The sequence below is a fragment of the Daphnia pulicaria genome, chromosome 8 (assembly GCF_021234035.1).
Source record: "Daphnia pulicaria isolate SC F1-1A chromosome 8, SC_F0-13Bv2, whole genome shotgun sequence".
Lineage (NCBI taxonomy): Eukaryota > Metazoa > Arthropoda > Branchiopoda > Diplostraca > Daphniidae > Daphnia > Daphnia pulicaria.
Window position 1 is genome coordinate 14,304,207 of NC_060920.1, and position 20,291 is coordinate 14,324,497.

The 20,291-nt window shown below is 42.5% G+C and overlaps 3 protein-coding genes across 6 annotated transcripts; 1 reads left to right on the plus strand and 2 right to left on the minus strand.

The window, feature by feature from the left end:
- Positions 1 to 300: 300 nt before the first annotated feature.
- On the minus strand, positions 301 to 2,636 carry LOC124312167 (protein shisa-5-like). Of its 3 annotated transcripts, XM_046776667.1 has the most exons (8): positions 2,474 to 2,636; positions 2,150 to 2,256; positions 1,983 to 2,071; positions 1,861 to 1,928; positions 1,667 to 1,690; positions 1,134 to 1,261; positions 746 to 1,066; positions 301 to 661 (listed from the first exon to the last, which is right to left on the minus strand). In XM_046776667.1, the coding sequence occupies exons 2-8, from the start codon at positions 2,217 to 2,219 to the stop codon at positions 591 to 593; spliced, it is 771 nt and encodes a 256-aa protein (XP_046632623.1). In that variant the 5' UTR covers positions 2,220 to 2,256; positions 2,474 to 2,636; the 3' UTR covers positions 301 to 590. The 3 variants fall into 3 exon arrangements, with proteins under 3 accessions (XP_046632623.1, XP_046632625.1, XP_046632624.1); XM_046776669.1 differs by lacking the exon at positions 1,667 to 1,690 and having other exon boundaries at positions 2,474 to 2,635; XM_046776668.1 differs by lacking the exon at positions 2,474 to 2,636 and having other exon boundaries at positions 2,150 to 2,467.
- Positions 2,637 to 3,509: 873 nt separating this feature from the next.
- Positions 3,510 to 5,046, plus strand: LOC124312155 (metaxin-1-like). Its single transcript, XM_046776646.1, has 6 exons — positions 3,510 to 3,727; positions 3,805 to 3,951; positions 4,016 to 4,285; positions 4,352 to 4,586; positions 4,658 to 4,809; positions 4,871 to 5,046. Exons 1-6 carry the CDS (start codon positions 3,641 to 3,643, stop codon positions 4,901 to 4,903), a joined length of 924 nt encoding a protein of 307 aa, XP_046632602.1. The 5' UTR covers positions 3,510 to 3,640; the 3' UTR covers positions 4,904 to 5,046.
- On the minus strand, positions 5,016 to 19,495 carry LOC124312090 (repressor of filamentous growth 1-like). 2 transcript variants are annotated; one of them, XM_046776558.1, is made up of 4 exons: positions 19,065 to 19,495; positions 18,291 to 18,909; positions 6,699 to 7,592; positions 5,016 to 6,621 (listed from the first exon to the last, which is right to left on the minus strand). In XM_046776558.1, exons 2-4 carry the CDS (start codon positions 18,907 to 18,909, stop codon positions 6,227 to 6,229), a joined length of 1,908 nt encoding a protein of 635 aa, XP_046632514.1. In that variant the 5' UTR covers positions 19,065 to 19,495; the 3' UTR covers positions 5,016 to 6,226. The 2 variants fall into 2 exon arrangements, with proteins under 2 accessions (XP_046632514.1, XP_046632515.1); XM_046776559.1 differs by having other exon boundaries at positions 18,291 to 19,495.
- Positions 19,496 to 20,291: the final 796 nt, after the last annotated feature.

The following is a 20,291-nucleotide window of genomic DNA, read 5'->3' on the forward strand; positions in this document are numbered from 1 at the left end:
CTTGAAGTTCCTCTATCTAATTAGAATTTACACTTACAGCAAAACATCAATTTAAAGGGGAAAGTATTTTTGCTTAAATATGGTATACTTACAACAGTGATTAGTCTGAAGGCCACACCCCTTTGGCCACATTAAACTATTTTCAATAAGAACTAATGGAAAAATGTTAAATGTAAAAAATTAATTATCGTAAAATAGTGATTGAGTAGCCTATACCTGTAAAAGATGCTTATGTTGTGTGGCTATAAATATATAGCTGCGCGGTTGTCTTCTTTACTTCGACAAAATCCCACTAAATAGTGTCTGGTTACGAATTTATTGAACAAATCATGTATAACATGGGCATTGAAGCGAGGAAACCCAAATAGTAGGTTAGACGCGTAAACGTGATTAGGAAAGAACAGAGAAACGTCGAGTGATGAAAGTTGTGAAGGCAGTCAAAAAATTCGCACATCAAAAAGAGATTCTTTAAGAAAAGTAATAATGTACATTTTTGAGAGACGGGTTTCCTTGGATCATGCGGTCACAACGCAACCAAACTAGAACAAAATATAATAATACCCCAAAACAACGCTAAATGAAAACTGTTATTAGTATCCAGGGTTATAAGGAGATTGCTTCTGGTATGCCTCTTGTGACCCCGGATATGGGGGAGGTTGATCTGCAAATAAAATTTCGAATCAAGGCACAATTCCTTGTGTGAGTACCAAATCAATACTTTATAATCCTTTCAATGAATTATTACCTGAATAGGGTTGAGGCTGACCAGGATGAGCTTGGTTAGGAAGAGGTTGAGGATATGGTGGATAGCCACCAGGTGGAGGATAGCCCTGTGGAGGATAGCCCTGTTGTGGAGGATAGCCTTGCTGTGGAGGATAGCCCTGTTGGGTGGGATAACCGGGTTGAGGAGCGTAGTTTGGCTGCAAAGGATAGCCTGGGCCTTGGTTCCCACCAGCTTGAGCTGTAAACCCGACAGGTGGGGGTCCTGATTGCATTCCTGTGCCAGAAGCAGGAAGGACTGTCACGTTAACATTAGAAGGCCCTGTTGAAGTAGGTACGGCAGTGGCTATATAAAACGAGGAAAAGTTAATGTAAGGTAACCGAGGGAGAAACTTATTAAATGTTGATTTTACATCTATAAACAGTTCCGCCGGTTCTCCGTTTATAAAGAAGGCAACAAGGACACACGCAGCAACAAATTACAAAGAGGATTATCAAAAAACCAAGAACTCCGGCGATGGTTGCGATAATCGATCCAATGCTGCAAAGAAATGAATTATTGAATTAGTGGATCAACTTTGTTTTATTCCATCAATTTCACTTCACTTCCAGAGTAAAATACAAATAGGATACGCTTAAACTTTAAAATATTTAGGTAAAATAATATGCCAAAAATACTGTTATTAAGACTTTAATTCTTCTGCGTAAAAATTGGAAAACAATCCGATATAAGATTTTAGAACAACCGTATCCTATTTTACGTACTTTTCTCATTTCAGTTACATTTTAAAAATGTACTTTACAGTTGTAAATTATTGGAGAGGAAGAACATCAAGCAGATTATGGGATGCATAATTAATTAATAAGAAATACCACAAATAGATTTCCCAAAAAGGATATAGTGGACAAAGATGTTTACTGAAACCAAATCTTAACATAAGCTAACCTTCGCAAAGGGTTCCTCAGGGCACTTGTTCCATTCCAATAATATATATTTTTTAAAATTTCCATCACACAATGGAAATTAATAACACAAAAAACAAAAACTATGAATTAGGATTCACTATCAAGACATCACACAATTATCAAACTAACAAAAAATTTAAGTAAACATACAGCATGTAAAAAAAAGTTACTAACTTGTCTATTGTAAGACCTCGGCAGCAGAACTGTCCTCCAAGGTCATCATCATCTCCACAACAGAATACCTATGGGTTAAAATTAGTTTTGTTGTTCATCAGAATTTAAGTGGAGAACCGTACCATGTCTGGAGTTTGCCCGGGTTCAGGACATGTGAAGTAGCTTTTTACTCCAAATATACTTTTTCGTTTGCACATTTTATATCCATCACCTGTTATTGCGATAATTTAAAGAGGATGTAAGAAATGAGTAGAGGCATATAACTGATGGGAAAAACTGTTTTTCTTACCATTCTGTAAACAAACCACAAAGAAAACCATAAAGACAAATAGCACCGTTGCAAATCTAGGATTTGCCATATTGATGCTTCACTGCAGAAAGTTGGGAGTGTCAATCCTAATGAGAAACGTCAGAAAATTATTAAAGGAGGGTTGGATCAGCTTAAAGTGTGTTTTTTTTAGAGATCCAGATTCTATGAATGGCTAGTGATGAATGAACGGATGACTAATACAAAATTTCGTGAAACTTTCACGGAATTACTTCATTCTACGTCAACCCAAGGTTTTATCTTTCATGGGTGTTGTTGCACAAGAAACAAACAGTTGATTTTTACCAGGGAGTCTTCTGCGAAGGCCAACGCACGAAGAGTCAAGACGCGACAAGAACAAGACTTTCTCTGAAGGTTGTTGGGGCAAGGATGGAAAAAACCAACAACCAACAACACATGGATCGGAAAATGAAGCTAAGCAGTAGCCAAAGGCTCGCTGCCGGCAGTTCATGTGGAAAGGCTTATGCTTATGTAGTTCAATAATTAACGTTTAAAACATCATGCATTCATGTTTCATGTTCATGCTTGAAGACTAAAAAATGCAGACGTGTAACTAAAATTCTGGCTGATTGGAATTTTGTTGTCGTGATGTAAAATGACCACTGGGAATCTTGTTTTACAAGGACGAAGTATGAAATGAGACATGGGGCATTGGCAATTCCCCAAAACTGCTAAATTCAACATATTTGAATAGGCTATACTCTGTATATAGGTCCGCCCATGTAATGCTTAAAACTTAAAATATGAAAATGAATTAATAGATCGCGATTGTGAATTCGGGAAACCCTTCGATTAAAAATGGGAGGGACTGCCGGCCGCAATGTCGCATCCGCATTTCCGACCCCATTTCCCGATACGGATTCTATCCTAGACGAAGCTGTCCCACCCACCATCCGATAAAATGCGTTTTTGTTCATTCGAACATCAAACGGGTTTTCAACGGTTTTCCTTGTTATTTTATATATTATTGAGCGTATAGTTTGCAGGGGAAGCTCGTGCCGTCGTGCGTGCATCGAGAGATTGTATTTTTCTACAAACAATTTTACGAAACCACTGACGCTTTCGGTTAATACAACGTAACGTTTTCATAAAAATTTTGTTTTAAACATTTCATATTTGAATTTTGAATTTTTGAGTTAGATAATAACCGTACCAATCATAATAGTTTTAGTTTGTTGTAAAAAAGAAAATAAAACTAATAATCATTCGTTCAAATATTTTCCGCCAGAGACGCTAGTGAGAAGGACAAAATGGCTTAGAATTTGTCGCAACTCTTAAAGGAATACTTGGGCCCTTATTAATCTATAAAGTAAAAGTAAGTAAGCTTAGCAGACGCTTGCACTTGCCAAGATCCCGAGAGCCGAGATTGTAGCATGTAACTTTGTTTATGTTGTTTTTTTAAAAAGCCCGTGTTATAATTGTGGATTTAAAGGATTCATTTCTGTATTTGTGATGGCTTCACATCCAGTCATGGAACTTGATATTTGGAAAGGGGAATGGGGGCTACCATCAATTGACGTTCGTTGCTTAGAAGTCATGGTAAGGCAATCAATAATAGGGTAAAATTTAACCAAAATCCATGTGAATTACACATAATTTTTTTTTACTATTGTTAGACCTATGCCAAATTCTCCGGAACACGGCTGGTAACGAAGTCGACCAATAATCCTTTAAGAACACCCACTGGCTCTTTACCAGTTTTTCAACACGAGAATGAGTGCCTGACAAAATTTGGTGAAATATCATCTTACCTCAGGAAGAATGTAGGAATCTATTTGTTATGTAATTTTTTATCTTTAAATTAAAGATTTTTTTTTTCAAAATTAGAACCATACTGCAGATTTTGAACTATCTCCAAAACAGTGTGCTGAAGCATTTGCATACTCTCATCTCATTTATGAGAAGCTTGCTCCAGCACTTCAATTTGTGTGGTGGATTGATTCTAAAAATTTTGTCGAGTTCAGTCGACCACTTTATGCCAAGCTTTTACCATTCCCTTTAAATTTCTATTATCCTGGTCAATATGAAAAACATGCTAAACAACTAATGGTTTCACTGTATCCTGAAGAAGAGGATTTTTCTGTCATTGAAACAGCAGTAAGTAAACTTGACGTAATTAAAACTGGTATTATTTGTATAACAGGGACTTTATTTTTTGGCCAGGTTTATAGACAAGCTGAAGAATGTCTGAGCCTTTTAGCCACTAAACTTGGTGAAAAAGAATATTTTTTTGGACAATCGCCTTCGTCTTTGGATGCTGTAGTATTTGCTCACTTAGCTCCGTTATTGAAAGCTCCCCTGCCCAGTGCTGCTCTCCAAAACCACTTAAAAGCATGTACTAATCTCACTCGCTTCGTGGGACGTATATTGCAGCGATTTTTCCCGAAAGAAGTCAAGGGTACAGCTAAATTCTCAATGTTTCCTGCGACTATTCTTTATACATCTTCTTTTTTTGTCTTTTTGCTTTAGAGCAAGAACAGAAAGAGCGACAGCAAACTGCTAAGCAAGAAGCTCCATATTCTGATACTGACTTTCCAAACAAGTTGCGGAACATAAGTATTGCTGCGCTAGTTTCCTTCATCGCGATGATTGCCTATGCCACATCGGCCGGCATCATACAGGTAAATCGATAATTGATTTTAATACGTCACCCACTAAACTAGTGATTCGGCATTTTATTAGGTGGTGCCTGAAAGCGACGAGGATGAAGAGTGATTGCACTTCACGTCAATAGGATGAATAGTGTCTGTACTCATTATGCTTTTTTCAGTAGACACATGTGATCAAGTCCAGCTTGAAAAGAAAAAGCCTTTCCATACCATCAAAGTCGAATAAATCTGTGTGTATTTAGTCATCAAGCCCAACAAGTAAATCAAAACAATTTCATCATGTTCATACGGGGGAGAATTGCCGATTTTTTTTTTGTTTTTTTGTTTTTATAATAAGAAAACTTTACTGTCGAGGAAACAAAATAAGAAATACATGAGGGGGTGGGATGGTAGAAAGGAAACTCGGCGGACGCAATGGATAGGATACGTAAACTTGGGACTTTGGTAGATCTACACATGGGGGGGGAAACAAGCGTTCTCGACGCGCTGTATCAGTTCCGTGATGCTCTGAATTGGGTTCGGAAAAGTGACGACGCTCTCAGCGTTTTCATGGGGCTCTCATGCGGAACGTATATATATATAGCTGATATTTCATGATGACTTGTACATTTTGTTCTTCCATGATTCTCTTTTCACCAGTCGCGCATTGTAATTCTTTCTTAAATGTTGGGAACTCTCGGGGAAAATTTGTCCGAGTCATGCCACCCGGATCGTCCAGGCAGTGTTGGGTCTCTGCACACACATTTTTATTGTTACCGATGAAATAACCCCGCCGCCGTCGCGGCACGCACTCTCTTTCGCTATCGACGATGAGTAAATTCGCTGTTGTTATTTTTGTCTTGTCTTCGTAGATGGGTGCATTCAAATCGTGGGGTCGGGAAATTTGTTCTCTCTCTCTCCTCATTCCGCCGATGCCCATCACCTAAATAGCGCCGATGTTTTCTTCCAAGAGGTTTTTTAGAAGCCGATAGTATGTATAGCGTGCTGTAAACTGACGGTGAGGAGTTGAAGGGAGTACATGTACACAATCGGACAGGAAATTTGTTCTTTGTTTTTTTTACATAACAGAGACAGAAGAAACACACGGGGGTAAAAATAAAGGCGGCCATCCAATTCACTCTCAAATTATTTCGGAGCTACAAAAAGTTACAAATATTAAGTGCATTATATTATATAGGTACACATTTCTCTTTAACTACGGATTACTGCGCAAACGGCGCACAACTACGACGTTTACCCTCTGAAAACGTCGTTTAGGAAATTGCGAAATTACTGTATATAAATTCAACTCTGAATTGTGTGCGCTACTGTTCGTATGGTACAACTAAAAAGGGATGAAATTTCGGTATTTTTGTTTTTCTGTTTTGGTTTTGGTTTTTTGTGCTCGATACGAGTCGATATTAAATGTAGATGGTAGAATAGTAATAACTCAGCAATCGTAATAGACGGAGCGCACGTCAGCCAAAGCCGAACTGAGACTAGAGCCTGCCGCTGGAATGGTTTCGTAGATGGGCTCCGATTTCATCAAAATGTATTCGTTAGTAGCGTGGAGACCGGCACCGTTCTCTTTGTGGCCGTCAAACTGTTCCGACGTCGACTGCTGGCCGTCGCTCAAGTGATGATTGGTGCTGCTGCCACCAGCGTGACTCAGGCCGGCGTTGCCTTGTCCGTAGAAAGAGCAGTTGACACTGGTGGCGTGATTCGCCCCGTATCCGCTCAGATACTTGTCAAACTCGGATCGATCAATGTCGCCGTCGATAAACTCTTCCGGCATCACCGACGGAAGATAATTATCGCCTAATCCGCCGTGATTAGCAGACTGACCTGTTGAATAATTTAAAAAAATAATTGTTTTAGACATTTGGAGACTATGGTTTGCGCGGAATAATTTTGATACTAACCGTTTTCACAGCGATGGTAATCGCGGTTGTAATCGGAGCAGGCCTCGTTGGAGTAGCCGCTGTTGGTCATGTAAGACTGGGCCGGATTGTAGAAAGAGCCGCCGGTCGACTGACTCGCCGCTTGGTTCGAGTTGAAGAATTGCCCAACGTACGGATGGCTTCCTCCGCCGCCGCCGTTCTCCGGTTGCTGCTGCTGTTGAGGTTGAACTCCGCCGCCCATCATGGTCGGACGGTATGGATGAGAGACGCTGCGCAAAAAAGCCGAGGCCGACGAGAACTTGTGAACCAGTTGGAACACGGCCCCGTTCTGTTGTTGTTGTTGCTGTTGCTGTTGTTGGTTGTGTTGTTGCAGTTGGTGCTGGCGCTGAAGTTCCTCCGGATGCTGGAGCTCGTCCTGTTCCATCGGCGACATCTCCGGCGTGGGAAGTGAGCCCAGGCAGTTGGACGGATGAGCGGAAGTCGATTTCGAGTGGTTGCCTTTCGTCTCCACCTTGCTGGAGATGAGCAGATAAGGTTCGGGGCTGCCCTGTGGCGACGAATCGGGCGTCTGTATCCCGCCGTTGCAAAGATCACGGTGGGCCTGGAATGAAGCGTGGCTACCGGACGAAACTGGCTGTCGGCCGTAGAGGGCGTCATGGGGCATCTTGGCCGTGGTGCTGGACGGTCGGTCGGCAACCGAATTCAGTTCCGCCTCGGCACCTTTCTTATTGCCACCCGCGGCTGCTGCCGCTGTGGCCCCCGCCGCCGCCACCGTCCCGCCGCGCTTGACCTGCTTGCGCCGCCTCGGTCGGTACTTGTAGTTCGGGTGCTCCTGCAGGTGGATCACGCGCAACCTCTCGGCCTCCTCGACGTACGGCCGTCTGTCTTGCGGCGTCAGTCCCTTCCATTTCTTACCTGCAATTAAGACGCAAAAAAACAAAACAAAACAAAACAAAATTAGGAAAACAAAATCAATTTAATTTTTCCTCTTTTCCCGCGCTTTTATTTTTTTTAAACAAATCACAAATCTTTTCTGGATAAGAACCAAAAAGGTTTCTTGTTTGGTTTCTGCGACTATTTAAAGAACTATACGGTGTTGTGAAAGCTCTTTTTCTTTTTGTTCGTTTATTTATTCGTTCGTCTTCTCCGGTTTTATTTGATTTCGTCACCCGATCGTGTGGCCTTATGTTATTCGACGAGGGGCTCTACACTCTGAACTGGCAGTTGACGATAAATGTGAAATAACACCGACTTGCGTTGCGTGTTATTTCGCCGTGTCTGATAACTTGATGATTTGAAATCAAATTGAGGGGCTGACTTAAACAGTTTGCACTGGGAGAAGTCGCCCTTGTTTATGAATTGACAAAAGAGAAAAACCAAAAAAGAGAAACAAGGAAAAAAAAAGATTTCACAAGAGAGCTCGATAATAAAATAAAGTGTAAGAGCATTTTCGCGCTTCAGTCTTACATAATAAGTCTTGGCAATAAGAGGGGGAAAACAAAAATACAGCAGTCAACGACTAGGCTCGGGGTGATATCTGTCCTTTTGTGTACGTAATGAATAAAAGAAAAAGGAGAGAACGCACAACCCAAAAAAAAAGCGAAAATAAAAGAATAAGATTTCCTATTGTTTGTCCGCAAAGAGATTCATGATTATTTTTACGATCTCAACTCTCTCTCTCTCCCTAGCTGCTCTTCTGGGGCTGCTCTTTATGGTTTTTAATCAGAGGTCTCCCTGCATTTTGCACCGGCTGCGCTGGGATATATAGGCTCTAGATGTGGTCGTTATCACGCAAACCGTTAATTACCCTCGTTATATTCGTGTTCAGGAGTCGTAATAATTTGTGGATACACACACACAAACATACGACGACGACGACGTCTATCTGCGCATTCACAGATCCAAAACCCCGCGTGAGTGTGGAACGTGCAATTGTATACAGCAGATGAATGCGAAAGCCAGAAGGGCGGCTCTACTAGCTGAATGTGAAGTCGGACGGGAATCAACCCAATTCAACAACCCTCCACCGATCCAAAGTGGCTGCTGCTGCCGCTGCTGCTGTTGGGATCATTTACGAGCGGCTTTAATGTCCAAGTAGCTCCTATAAGAAAAGCCCTTTTTATTTGGTTTTATTGCTTTTAATAGGTCTCTCCGCGACGACGACTACCGAAAAAATAAAAGAACCCGACTAGAAAATAGCCGAGCTGCTGGCGGGAAAATTTACTTTTTTGAAAAAAAAATATCCAGGTCGATCTTCTTTAGAATTTCTCACTTCTCCAATTTCATTCTTTTCTGTCGTCTTTTACTTTTTCTTTTTCTTTTTTTCATTTTAGTTTTTTTTTTACGAATAAAAAATTGAAAAGAACGAGAGAGTTTTCGGGACAAAGTTCCGATGTCGCGACTCACAGCAGCGGGAGTTCTGCACTGAACGCGGTCCTTTTTTTTCTCTCCCTTCAATATTACCCTATAGCCTTTTGTATTGTATCGGAGAGTCAAGATCTCTCTCTCTCTGTTGTTAAACTTCTCTTTTCTTCCCTCAAAAAAAAAAAGTTTCATCTTCTCTTTTTTTCCATTTTAAAATTTTCTATTCACTCGCCATTTTCTATGGGCATTCATCGTCCTCCTTTTCTTCTATCGTTTCGGGATTTTTTTTCCTTTTTTTTCGGGAAGACGATTGCAATCTCAACCGGGAATGAGGCGACACACACCGCCGAAGAGGAGAAGAAGAAACGCGCAGGGCATCCATAACCGAGAGCGCGGGACATGTGCTGCCATTACTATTGAAGGCTCATCAACTTGGTGCCTAAATAATACACGAACGGCGGAGCGGTCCGAGTTGTGTTGTTATATACCTTTCGACTCGAGGTTATCAGTCCGTCTCGAGGCCAGCAAGCTGCTCAAAAGACGATGCTATAGCTCTCTTGTGTGTCATTCACTCCGATGACCGTCACCCCCCCACCATCCAAAATCGGTTGTCTTTCTTCTTCCATCTTGAATTTTTTTAGTTTTTCCCGCTTGTTATTTGAACGTGACTTGAACGGAGCAAAAAAATTTCCGCGGGGGTGCGGCATCACGACGCCAATACAACCTACAACAATCTTTTTCGAACTTTCGGGGGAAAAACGAGTCCCGAAACAAACAAAAAAAAGGCCAAAATACAAAAGGCACGGATTTTTGTTTAATTTCTTGTTTTTGTTAGTCCTTCAATTTGTTTGTTGTTTTACAAGTTTTCTCTTCTATTCGCCGGTCTTTATTTAAAAAAAAAATTTTGACAAGCTTTTAAACTGTCAAAAGAGAGAAAGCGGGGACCCGAGTTGAAAACGTCACCACCGAACTGTGACGGTTCAAAAAAACTCGTCCATTCAACCGATTCAAGTCGAGAAATGACATTTTCGCCGACTGTTATTTAAAAAAAGGAGTTTCCGCCGGCTCGCCCTAATCTTAATAAAGTGTAACGAGTTACTTAATAAGCACCGCCGCCGCCGCCGCCACTGCGGTAAGTAGACGAAGAAGAAAAATAATAATAAAACCTGTCCCCGCCGAGCTATAACGAAAACGGGACGTCAAAGTATAGCGGCCAAGGCGCGTATCGAACTTGCCCAAATCGGGAGTTTGTCGAATCGCTGATTAGTACGGAAGAATATATTTATATATGTACACACACAACAGACGGAGCGGACAATGTACATAAAAAATGCCTAGCGACTTTTATCGGTATACCCGGAACCTGCAGCTTTTTTTAGTTAGGGGGGGATTGTGGGTGTGTGTGAGGAGCCTGCTGGCTGCGCTGAGAAGAAGAAACAAATAATCGCTCATCACTTCATCAGTATTCCAGCAGCTATAAATTTCACACGCCGTCGTCGTTTTCCAGCTTCTCTCTCTCTCTGAATTTGTACACTGACATTTTTCTTTTTTTTGTGAGTATATAACATTTCTTGTTTCTCTTTTTGTGCATTTGATTCGTTGACGTCTTCATCTCTTCGATTTTTGTGTCGAAGCTTTTTTTTTTATTTTCGAATTGGTGGGAGGGAAATGTTCTGTGTGTTTTGTCATCGACCATTTTTGATCGATTATCAGTTGATCGATCGTTTCGACACGACTGGATCGTTTTTTTGTTTCTGATTTCTTAACACATATGTCTGGGTATTTCCATTTTGTGGTTAGAAGCTTCTTTTCATTCGATTTCTAGCCTTTTTATTTCTCTACAATGACTTTTGCTGACCATTTGTTTATTTTTTTTTTATTCTCGTCGATCCATCGGAGTCACACGGACGGGAAAAAAAAATGGTTGACTGGAAGAAAAAGCAAACGCTGTGAGGGGAAAGAGAGAAAAAGATATTGAGCTGAAAAACCGGTAGAAACCTGCCATTCCGGTCCGACAGGAATGCGCTTCATCCCTCCATCGTGATTCTCGGAAAGCGAATAATCTATAAAATCAGTCAGCCACACACACACACGCACACACACACCGTACAACCCCGAAAAAATGGGTTGATTATTTTATTTTTTCTTTGTGACGATTTGATTAATTGAGCCTCATCAAAGAGGCGAAAAGAAATCACACTAATCGTCTCACAGGAAAAAAAAATCAAATCAAATCAAAAAAATAAACCGCATAGAGTGGTGCGTTTACGCCGGCGTGAGTCTAGAGATCCCAATAATTGGACAAACGTCGTTTCGATTTTCGTCCAAAAAATGATAACCCGACAGTTAGGAGCCAAACAGCGCACCACATTTTCTTTAGACTCTTTTCTTCTTTGATTCATTTTGACGAGTTGCGTTGGATTTAAAATAAAAAAAACTGCCGGGCCGCCGAGGTGCTGGTTCGTCATTGTGAAATAACCCATCAGGTTAGAGATATAGGCCAAAGTTACGACCGTTTAGCCAGCAGGGAGTAAAGAACCAAAAATCTAAAAATGCCCGTAGAAAAAACCCAACGGCTTCGAGTCAAAGGCAGAGAGAGAGGCCACACACACGCATCTAACATCACCTCACACGCTTTTTTTTTTTCATTTTATTTTTCACGAAAAAAAAGAAAAAGAGTTGCCGGCACACAGAGAGAGATTTAGACGGACGAGTAAAACCACCACCAGCACGTCCTGAACTGCAGCCATGTAACACGTTGGTATGTATCGGCGTCCCAATCTGGTTTGGTTCGGGTTATGGGTACGGCCATGGCCGGCCAGATTGCAATCAGCCCCGGCGTATCGCATCGATATATAGTACCACTAGTGTCCTTATAACTAATACGCCATCTCCCCCCACCAACCAACCAAAAGAGCTCGACGCAAGGATATATAACCTTCTCTTTTTTAGGTTGTTCTCGTATTTCAGGATTTTTATCTTCTTCAATTCTTCAATTTACATTCCCGCTTTTGGAGCGTGTGGGCGAGTGGTGTGATGGACTCAAAGCTAGACGAATGGAGAAAGAATGGACGTGTGCTGGTGGGTACAACTTGAAAGCCATTTTCAGGGGTTCCGATCCGTCAATCGTTGGGGAATAGCTCAACCGGCAATTGGCATATGTGTCGTATAGACTTGAACGTTGAATATCAAATCGGCTTTGGGAGATTTTTGTGCGCTAAAGGTGAAATTGATGCCGCCCGTCCATCACGAATGTGTGTTCGACTGTTTGTCTTTTGGCCGAAATAAATGAGCGGCCCATAGCGGCGGTGGCCGTCGGCGAGAACGGAAAAATCCAGCTCGTGTAAAACGACGCGGAAAAATGTAAATTTGAATCCCACAACAACAACCCAAAAAATAAAATTAGAAGAAAAATAAGAAATAAGGGGAGAAAGAAACCAAAATTTAAGTAGCCCTAGTGCCAAGTAGCTGCTGTGGTCTGCTCTGTAATCACGGGGGGAAAGAAAAACTTGACCGCAAATGAGTAGCGCTCCTATTTGTCCCCCTCAAACATTTTGGAAGGAGCTCTGCTCTCCCTTGAGCCAACTAAACCCGCCTTTAATTTGGCCTACCCCCCTCCTCGGTAGTAATCACGTAATAGTAGACCCCGTGTTATATACAGAGTCGTCAGCCATATATACACATGCTGGACTTAAACAAGGGTGTGTGCGTGTTATCACGGCGCCGACCGAAATCTCCGACAAGAAAACGACAAACAAGAAAATGAATTAGACAATGATGATGACTACTAGTCTACGCATAGCTCAGCAAATCACCGAGTCTAGTAGTTTCACCTTATGATAGGGGGGGGGGCGTCTTGTTTATACGCCGCTGTGTGACGCGAAACGATCTCATCCCGTGTGGCTTTTGTAATGAAAAACAATTTTTTAAAAAATTGCTCTCACGGGATTCCCGAAGAAACCGAAAAAACAAAATGGATGCTGCTGCCCTTTTTCAATTATACGTTTCGTGTTTTACATGTCCAGTTTCATCAGCGACATGTTTCTCGCCTATAATTCCACACAGTTAACTCGGCGGTTCTATAATAATCACGCACTGAGCCTCGTTCTCATTTTCTTTAATGACCCCTGTGTAAATTTGGTTTTAACACTCGTAGAAATTCTATTTGGCTCTCACGTCGCTCGTTGTGCTGCTGACGACGTCGCGCAATTAAATTCAATTAGCTGATTCTTATTGCACACGGATAGATATATATAACGAAATAGTCAAGTCTCCGGGATTTAAAAAAAAATTAATTTTAGCGTCGAGAAAAACAACTTTTTCTTTTTTTCTCTCTGCGGGTTTTTTTTAAGTCTAAGCGTGACGACGCCTTGATATCGAGCCGATGAAATTTCATCCGTTCGGATGTGCGTCGCTTACTACTCGTCTTCTATTCGAGCTGTGTGCGTGTGTGTTATACATACGTCTATCTATTCAGTGGGTGATTTGGGTGTTTTTTCATTATCGTTGAATATTCCAACGATTTCCCGCACGCGGGAAAGTTTTGAGAGATCCGAAATGGGAGAAAGATACTAGGATACATACAGACTGGCCGGGGTCGCTTCGTGCGTTCTCATTAAGCGTTTGGGCGCGGGATGATATGCGTCTAGATCAGTGCGTTTCAATCAACCGTACATAAATGCCGACCCATGGCCATCCTCATTTATGTATCACCCGACTCTCTCTCTCAAGTCTCAACTTGTATTTTTCTTTCCTTTCTTTTGATTCCACATCTCTTTGCGGAATGCATTGCCGACACCACACGATCGACCTCATCACGAACGGCCCCGAGCTCAAAATCGCCATCGACTGTTTCTTTTGGGGGCTATTCAATTAACCTGCGAGTCGATAAATCCCGCAAGGGTTTGACAACAGTTCGTCCCGTACCGTTTCGGTTCTCCCCGCTGACGCCTTTTTGAACCTTGACAACCGTTTAATAAATCATCAACCGTCCGGAGTGTAAATTACAAAAATCAGCTGACGGCACCCCCCAACAACATGGCGTCCGTGTGCCATTGGCGACTGCACATCAGTTCAGCCGGGGGAGTTGCGTCATCGCTTACGATAATAAGAACGAAAGCGCCAGGAATGTCCGAGAGAAAACTAGGACAGGTCATTTATTAATTAAACCGTTCGATGTGTTAAGTGAATTTTCACCTGGTTGGAATTTGTTTTAAAAAAAGGAAAAAAAGTACAAAGTCAAATGGGAACATTTCGATCGAATTTTTTCCTTGTAGAAAATATAAATATCGAACTTTGTGCGTTTGAGGCGATCGTGACTCCATGTCTTTGATTTTCTTTTCCGAGCGGTGGCATCACGCTACTACACGCGGGTAATGAGCCACTCTTTTTTTTTTCTTTGTGTACTATACTTCACACGTGCCGTTACTCTGAAATGAGTGAAACAATACGTGCAACTGAACGCACACACACTAGGCGATTTCAAATTGTCTCATTTCATTGAAGCCAAAAAAACAAAAGCCCGCGCTTCCCTTCAAATTTGAATTTGTAAATTCATACAATTTCGAAAATGTTTCTAGTAAAACTCCCAAGGACCCCCTTCCAAAAAATAAACAAGACTCTCGTTTGGGATAACGTCGGCGTCGAATTGAGTTAGTCCCGCATGAAGCCGTCCAAGTCGCCGCTGATTATCTCGCCAAGGCGCCGCGGAACAATTTCTGTGTTTTCGATTTGAATTTTTTGGGTTTTTCCCGGTTTTTTTTCCCTTACGAGGGGCAGGGAGGCCACAATCCGATCCAGATCCGCTCATTAAATTAAAGCAGCACAAAATTAGAATATTAGAAGGCGCAGTACCCAAACAAGAAGAAGAAGCGCCTACGCCTAACGGTATTCAAAATCAAAGGCTCAAAAAATATATAAATTTTGGGTTGTTTTTGTGGAACGGATATGCAACACGGTCTACGCAAATTTGTTTTTTTTTCCAAGAAAAAAAAAGATCCTGAAGGGAAAAAAAAGGCATAGCTGGATGATTAGTGTTGTGAATTTTCACACCGGTGCCAACCCGACAAGAGTCCCCCCCTCTCTCTTCTTCTCCTCTTTCCTAAATGGTCGCCCTCGATGGCAACAACGTTAATGATCGACGATGGGAACCAGGTCAGTCGCTGGAAAAGTAAAAAAAACCCTCCGTCGAGTCCTGTATAGAATCAAAGTTAGACGCCATATTCCACGTCTATTCCGTTTTCTTTCTAGTCCCGGAGAGGTCGACCAGCAGGTCACCGAAAGAAGCACCACCAGAGGCTCTCCAAACTAATCTCTCTCCTTCTCTCGAGAGTCTCTTTTGTCATCTTTCTTTTCTCTTATTATTGTAACTCACAGAGTTTTATTTCTTTATTTTTTTACGGTATTAGTCTACGACGACGACGACAACGACGGAAATTATCCGCATTTTCTCTTCTTCCGCTGCGCGCACTTTGTCGTTTTCTGGATGGAAAACTCGTCAGCAGTTCGACTTTTACTTTGATGGTTTCGTTTTAACTTTTTTCTGGCGGAAAAACGAGCACCAGCGAATGTTGTGTGAAAAGAAGTTCAATTTTAAAAAGAGAGAAAATATATCACGTTGGGCGGATGCACCCGAATGAAGATTAGCGCGCGGCTATTCTTCATCATCGTCTGCCCTTTTTCTTTTAATATCATTTTCTTCACTTCACGCGATCCTTAATAAATTCTATTGGTAAAATTTTTCTTCTTCTCTAACGAATTTTTATGATTTCAGAGAGACTTTTTTTTTTACCTTTTTTACCTTTTGGGAACCCCTCCCTTCTCTCTCTCTCCCCCCCGGATGAATTAATGGGGGGGAATAGAGGGCGCCCAGCAGGTGGGCCCTCAGTGTCTCGGGGGCGAAAAGAACAGAAAATATCGCGGCCTCTCTCTCTCCGCCACGGACATTCAAATTGCGTCATGTTACTATATACTCCGGACTCAATTTAACTCAAATCCGAATTTAAAATTGACGAAAAATCGATGTAAATGTCTAGTAGGAAATGCTCAATGGCAAATTCCTTCAAATGAAAACGGGCAAAGTATTTAGGAAGTAAGAATTTACCGTAAGTAAAAAAAGAAGAAAAACAAAATTACAACAACAACAAGAAACAGACAAAAAGAGTGTCCCGTTTTGCTTCCCACGTTTTCTATATCGACGCAGATGTAGCGCGACGACAGACTGGGAATTGTCACCTGACTAGCGCCCCTTTTCACGCTGCTGGAATCCTGCAACAGGTGCCTGCTGGCGGGAGTAGGTATATACAACCAGCAGTAGCAGCAGCAGCAGTCCCTTCCTATATAATGTTGTCCGCTCGTTTGGGCACGGCCAAATCGTTAAAATAAAAAGGCCCACATAAACACACTTAACGAGAGGACCACCCTATATAACTGTTCCAGATTGACCAAGTCGGCGTGACGATTTCACAACCTGGGCAGCATTGGCCAGGCGACTGGACAACAACCAACAAACATTTATTGCAGCTAAACACAGCAGAAGAAGAAGGTATATACGTATGTACACCAGCAAACCGGAATTAGGCCATGAGAAAGGTGTGCTCTCTCTCTTTTTCGCTCGACCGTTCACTGCTGCGCCGCCACTCGTGTACACACGACCATAGTGCACACGATAAACGGCCAGGGAGACATATAGTGGCGGACGGGGTGATAAAACAGGTCCGCTCGCCCAGCATAGCGAATCGTCGCTTTGATGTTTCTATTTGACTTGACTGTCAACGCTCGTCAAATGATGAGGTAACACGGCACGCACTTGTGTCTACAATACGGACGTATAATGCAATTGTTTAAACAGGCGTTCGTATAGTAGGTTCTACTCTTTTTCTGTGTGTGTGTGTGTGTCTGACAACTGGCATTTTCCTCCTTGTTGCTCCGGCCACGACCAATTTTCCTTGATGAAAAACGGCCTGGACGAGGCAACTCGTTAGGAGGATATCAAGACCAGCGTGTGGCCCGTTTAGAGATCAAGTGAATATCCAAATGATTTACAGACCGAGATGGCAAGGGGGGGGGGGGGGACCTCTTTACTAAAAGGCCGTCAGATAAAACGAATGGCGACCCACGTCTACTGCTGCTGCCCAAATGCATGGGTCATAATTACACGGGCCAAGGTAGCGGCCAGGACCCCCGACAGTGGACTGGCCCATTATCTTCCTTCAACTTCATCTCATTCTGGTTGCCAAAAAAATTTTAAAATTAAAAGATTTCATTTCCCTATTTCTGCTCTACTTTGTGTACTTGATACTGGCGGGGGATTTAAAAATAAACGAATAAGAGTTAAGACCCAACCATCTCATCGTGAACCAAAAAATGACCACCATTTACACGCCCGGCCGAATCCCATGGCTAAAAAGAAAAAAAAGCCAATTCGACATTGGGTTCCCTACTAACACGGCCCATCCTCTTTATGTAAGATGTAGATAAATATGGGATGGATAGATCCAGGTCGCAATTGTGGGGCGGTAGTATAGCGTAGGTATAAATTTATTCGGATCTAGGATGGGATCAAATAAAGAATATTCATCGTAGATCCATAAGCGTATATTCATTAACATACTGATTGTACATCAAAGTAATATACTCGGGGGTATGATTTTGTTGTGATACCATTTGGTACATACACAGAATGTGCATCACAGTATAACCATATTAGGTACACAGTGGACGAAAAAGGTAAAAAATATCTCAATTTCCATTACTCCCAAACGTTTGTTCCTAAATTGTACGAACAGTTGGTCAAATGGTTAGAGAGGTGAGCTACGGAATTGAAGGTCAGTAGTTCAAGTCTCGGGGTAGACTTTTATCTTTTAATCTCTGACAGAAATCATATCCAAAGATGGATGTTATTAAAGGATACTGTGTATACACAAACCGGTATATTCAAGGGACATACAAATGGTACGTGCGGGGAAGGGGAAATAAGGATAAACATGAAGCATCCCATGGATATGCTGTTTGTATCTCCCTTATCCTTGGGAGTACGCTTCAGTCATATCCATGGTACATCGCTGTGTTAGTAGGGTTGTTGCGGTGCCGGTTAGATAATCTGCTCCGTGTAAAAAATAACTCGGCAATTTTAAGTACAAAAAAATTGACCAAAAAGGGAAAAATGCGGTCATCGGAAGTGACTAACGATCGTGCCAAAGTGTGGGATATCTAATAATAACAAGGCGGATTAAAATCGAGGAGACTTACCGAGCATTTTGCTGAGGTCGGCGTTGTGAAGATCGGGATTCTCGTCGGCCAGCCGCTTGCGTTCAACTTTGGCCCAGACCATGAAGGCGTTCATGGGCCGTCGGACGCGCTGCTCGCGGGCCTTCTTCTCATTGGCTGCCGCCTGTTTGCTGCTGATGCTCCCGCTGACGCCGCCTTTATTGACCGATCCCGTCACGTTGGGCATCATCATCCCGCCCGCCTGCGTCCAGCACATTGACTGATCAGACTGGCCCATGTGGTGCAGGTAACCGCCGCCGTTCGGCTGGTGGTGATGCAGTTGGTGCTGTTGCTGCTGCCCGTTCTGGTGGTGGTGTTGTTGCTGGACGTGATTGCGGGCTGCCATCGGGTAGCCGTTGAATTGTTGTTGCACTTGTTGTTGCTGCTGCTGTTGCGGCCGGTTGTTGTAGTACACCGGGAATCGAGATCCGTTGGGATGGCCGAGATAATTGGCCGACGACGACGGCGACGGCGGCAGAGGTGGCGAATTGAATTCGAATCCCGTCTGCATGTTGTTGTTGTTGTTGTTGAGGCCCGTGTGGTTGAGCTGCTGGATGTTGTTGGCGTAAGGGACGATGCTAGCCCCTCCGAATCCTTCCATCTTTATTTGTTATCGTTGGTTTTATTCAAGAAAGAAATGGAGTTAAACGAGTTGCCAGGGTTTTCAGTTTCAATTAAATTTTCTCAAACAGGAAAAACGATCGTGAGAGTAAGAGGAAACGCCAAAAACAATCCGATGACAAATCGTCGACGTACCTTCAATCGATATCTGATCGTCACGGTTAGTTGAACTGTCGAAACGGGTTTGAAAACGAATTGCACCTTTGGTTACCTAACGAGTCCGGCACATGATATGAATTTTTTTTTCTTTTTCTTTTTGTCAAAGTTTCCCTTCCTTCGATTGTCGGCTATCGTTTTCACTCAGTTTTAAATATTTAAAAAAAAATCACAATTAACTTGTTTGAGTTTTTTGTCGAAAACACCGGCGGGGTTTTGTAGGTGTCCCTTCCTCCTCTCAACAAGAAAAAACACAAAATGACAAAAACTGAAATTTGAATAAAAACCAAAAAAGATTTAAATTCGGCGGGAAGTTAGTTTTGTTGTAGGGGGTTGGAGGGGGAGCTGAACGCGGGGAGAGGTGTAGCACAGCCAAGAGCTAAAGGACGACTGACCAACAAGTGGTTCCACCTCCCAGGGTCTCAGCTCCTTTGGCTGGCGCTTTGCTGGAATGGAAAAACGTGCGGGCGGGCTCATGGCCTCTGGCGTCACGCAACTCGACGTCGCCTATAGGCCACAACCCCTCCTCTCTGGGCTGAGTTGTTGTTGTTGTTGCAGCACAGCTCCGTCCGTGTGTGTGCTGTGTGCTCTATGTTGTTGCCGTCCCCGGGGACTTTTTCTCCCGTCTACAGCACCGGGGTGTGTGGTAGATATTTCGTTCATTTCTTCACGTGTACAACAAGTTGAGCCACTTATTCGACAGCCATTTTATTTTTTTTTCCAAACGGATTTGAAACCGTTTCGTCCGGTCGTCCAGTGGAATCCATTCACTTTGTGTTGCACAGGTGAAAGAAGATATTGACGAAAATGGGACAGGTCTAAAAATTGGCTTGGGTTCTTGATATAGAAAATTGAACGAGAAACTCTCCATTTGGTCGGCTGCGAGATTGTTGCGTGTGATTTGCATCAAATCGAATGCAGACGAACCAATAAGGTGCGGGGGGATTCGGTTGAGGTGTGTGGATCAGATTCTTCTCTTCTCCTGGGCCAACATCAATTCCGCTATAGTTGGAATGTTTCATCAATAAATCTGAGTGGAAAAACATTTAAACACGAAAAAAAACCGTACATAATACTACACGGGTCACACCATTTTGAACGGAAACCCAACTGTTTACTTGTTTTTCACGAACTTAGGTATACGTATACGTACAGTACACGGACATTTGCATTGTACAGTTGTTGTTGTGTTCTTTTCGAGGCTGT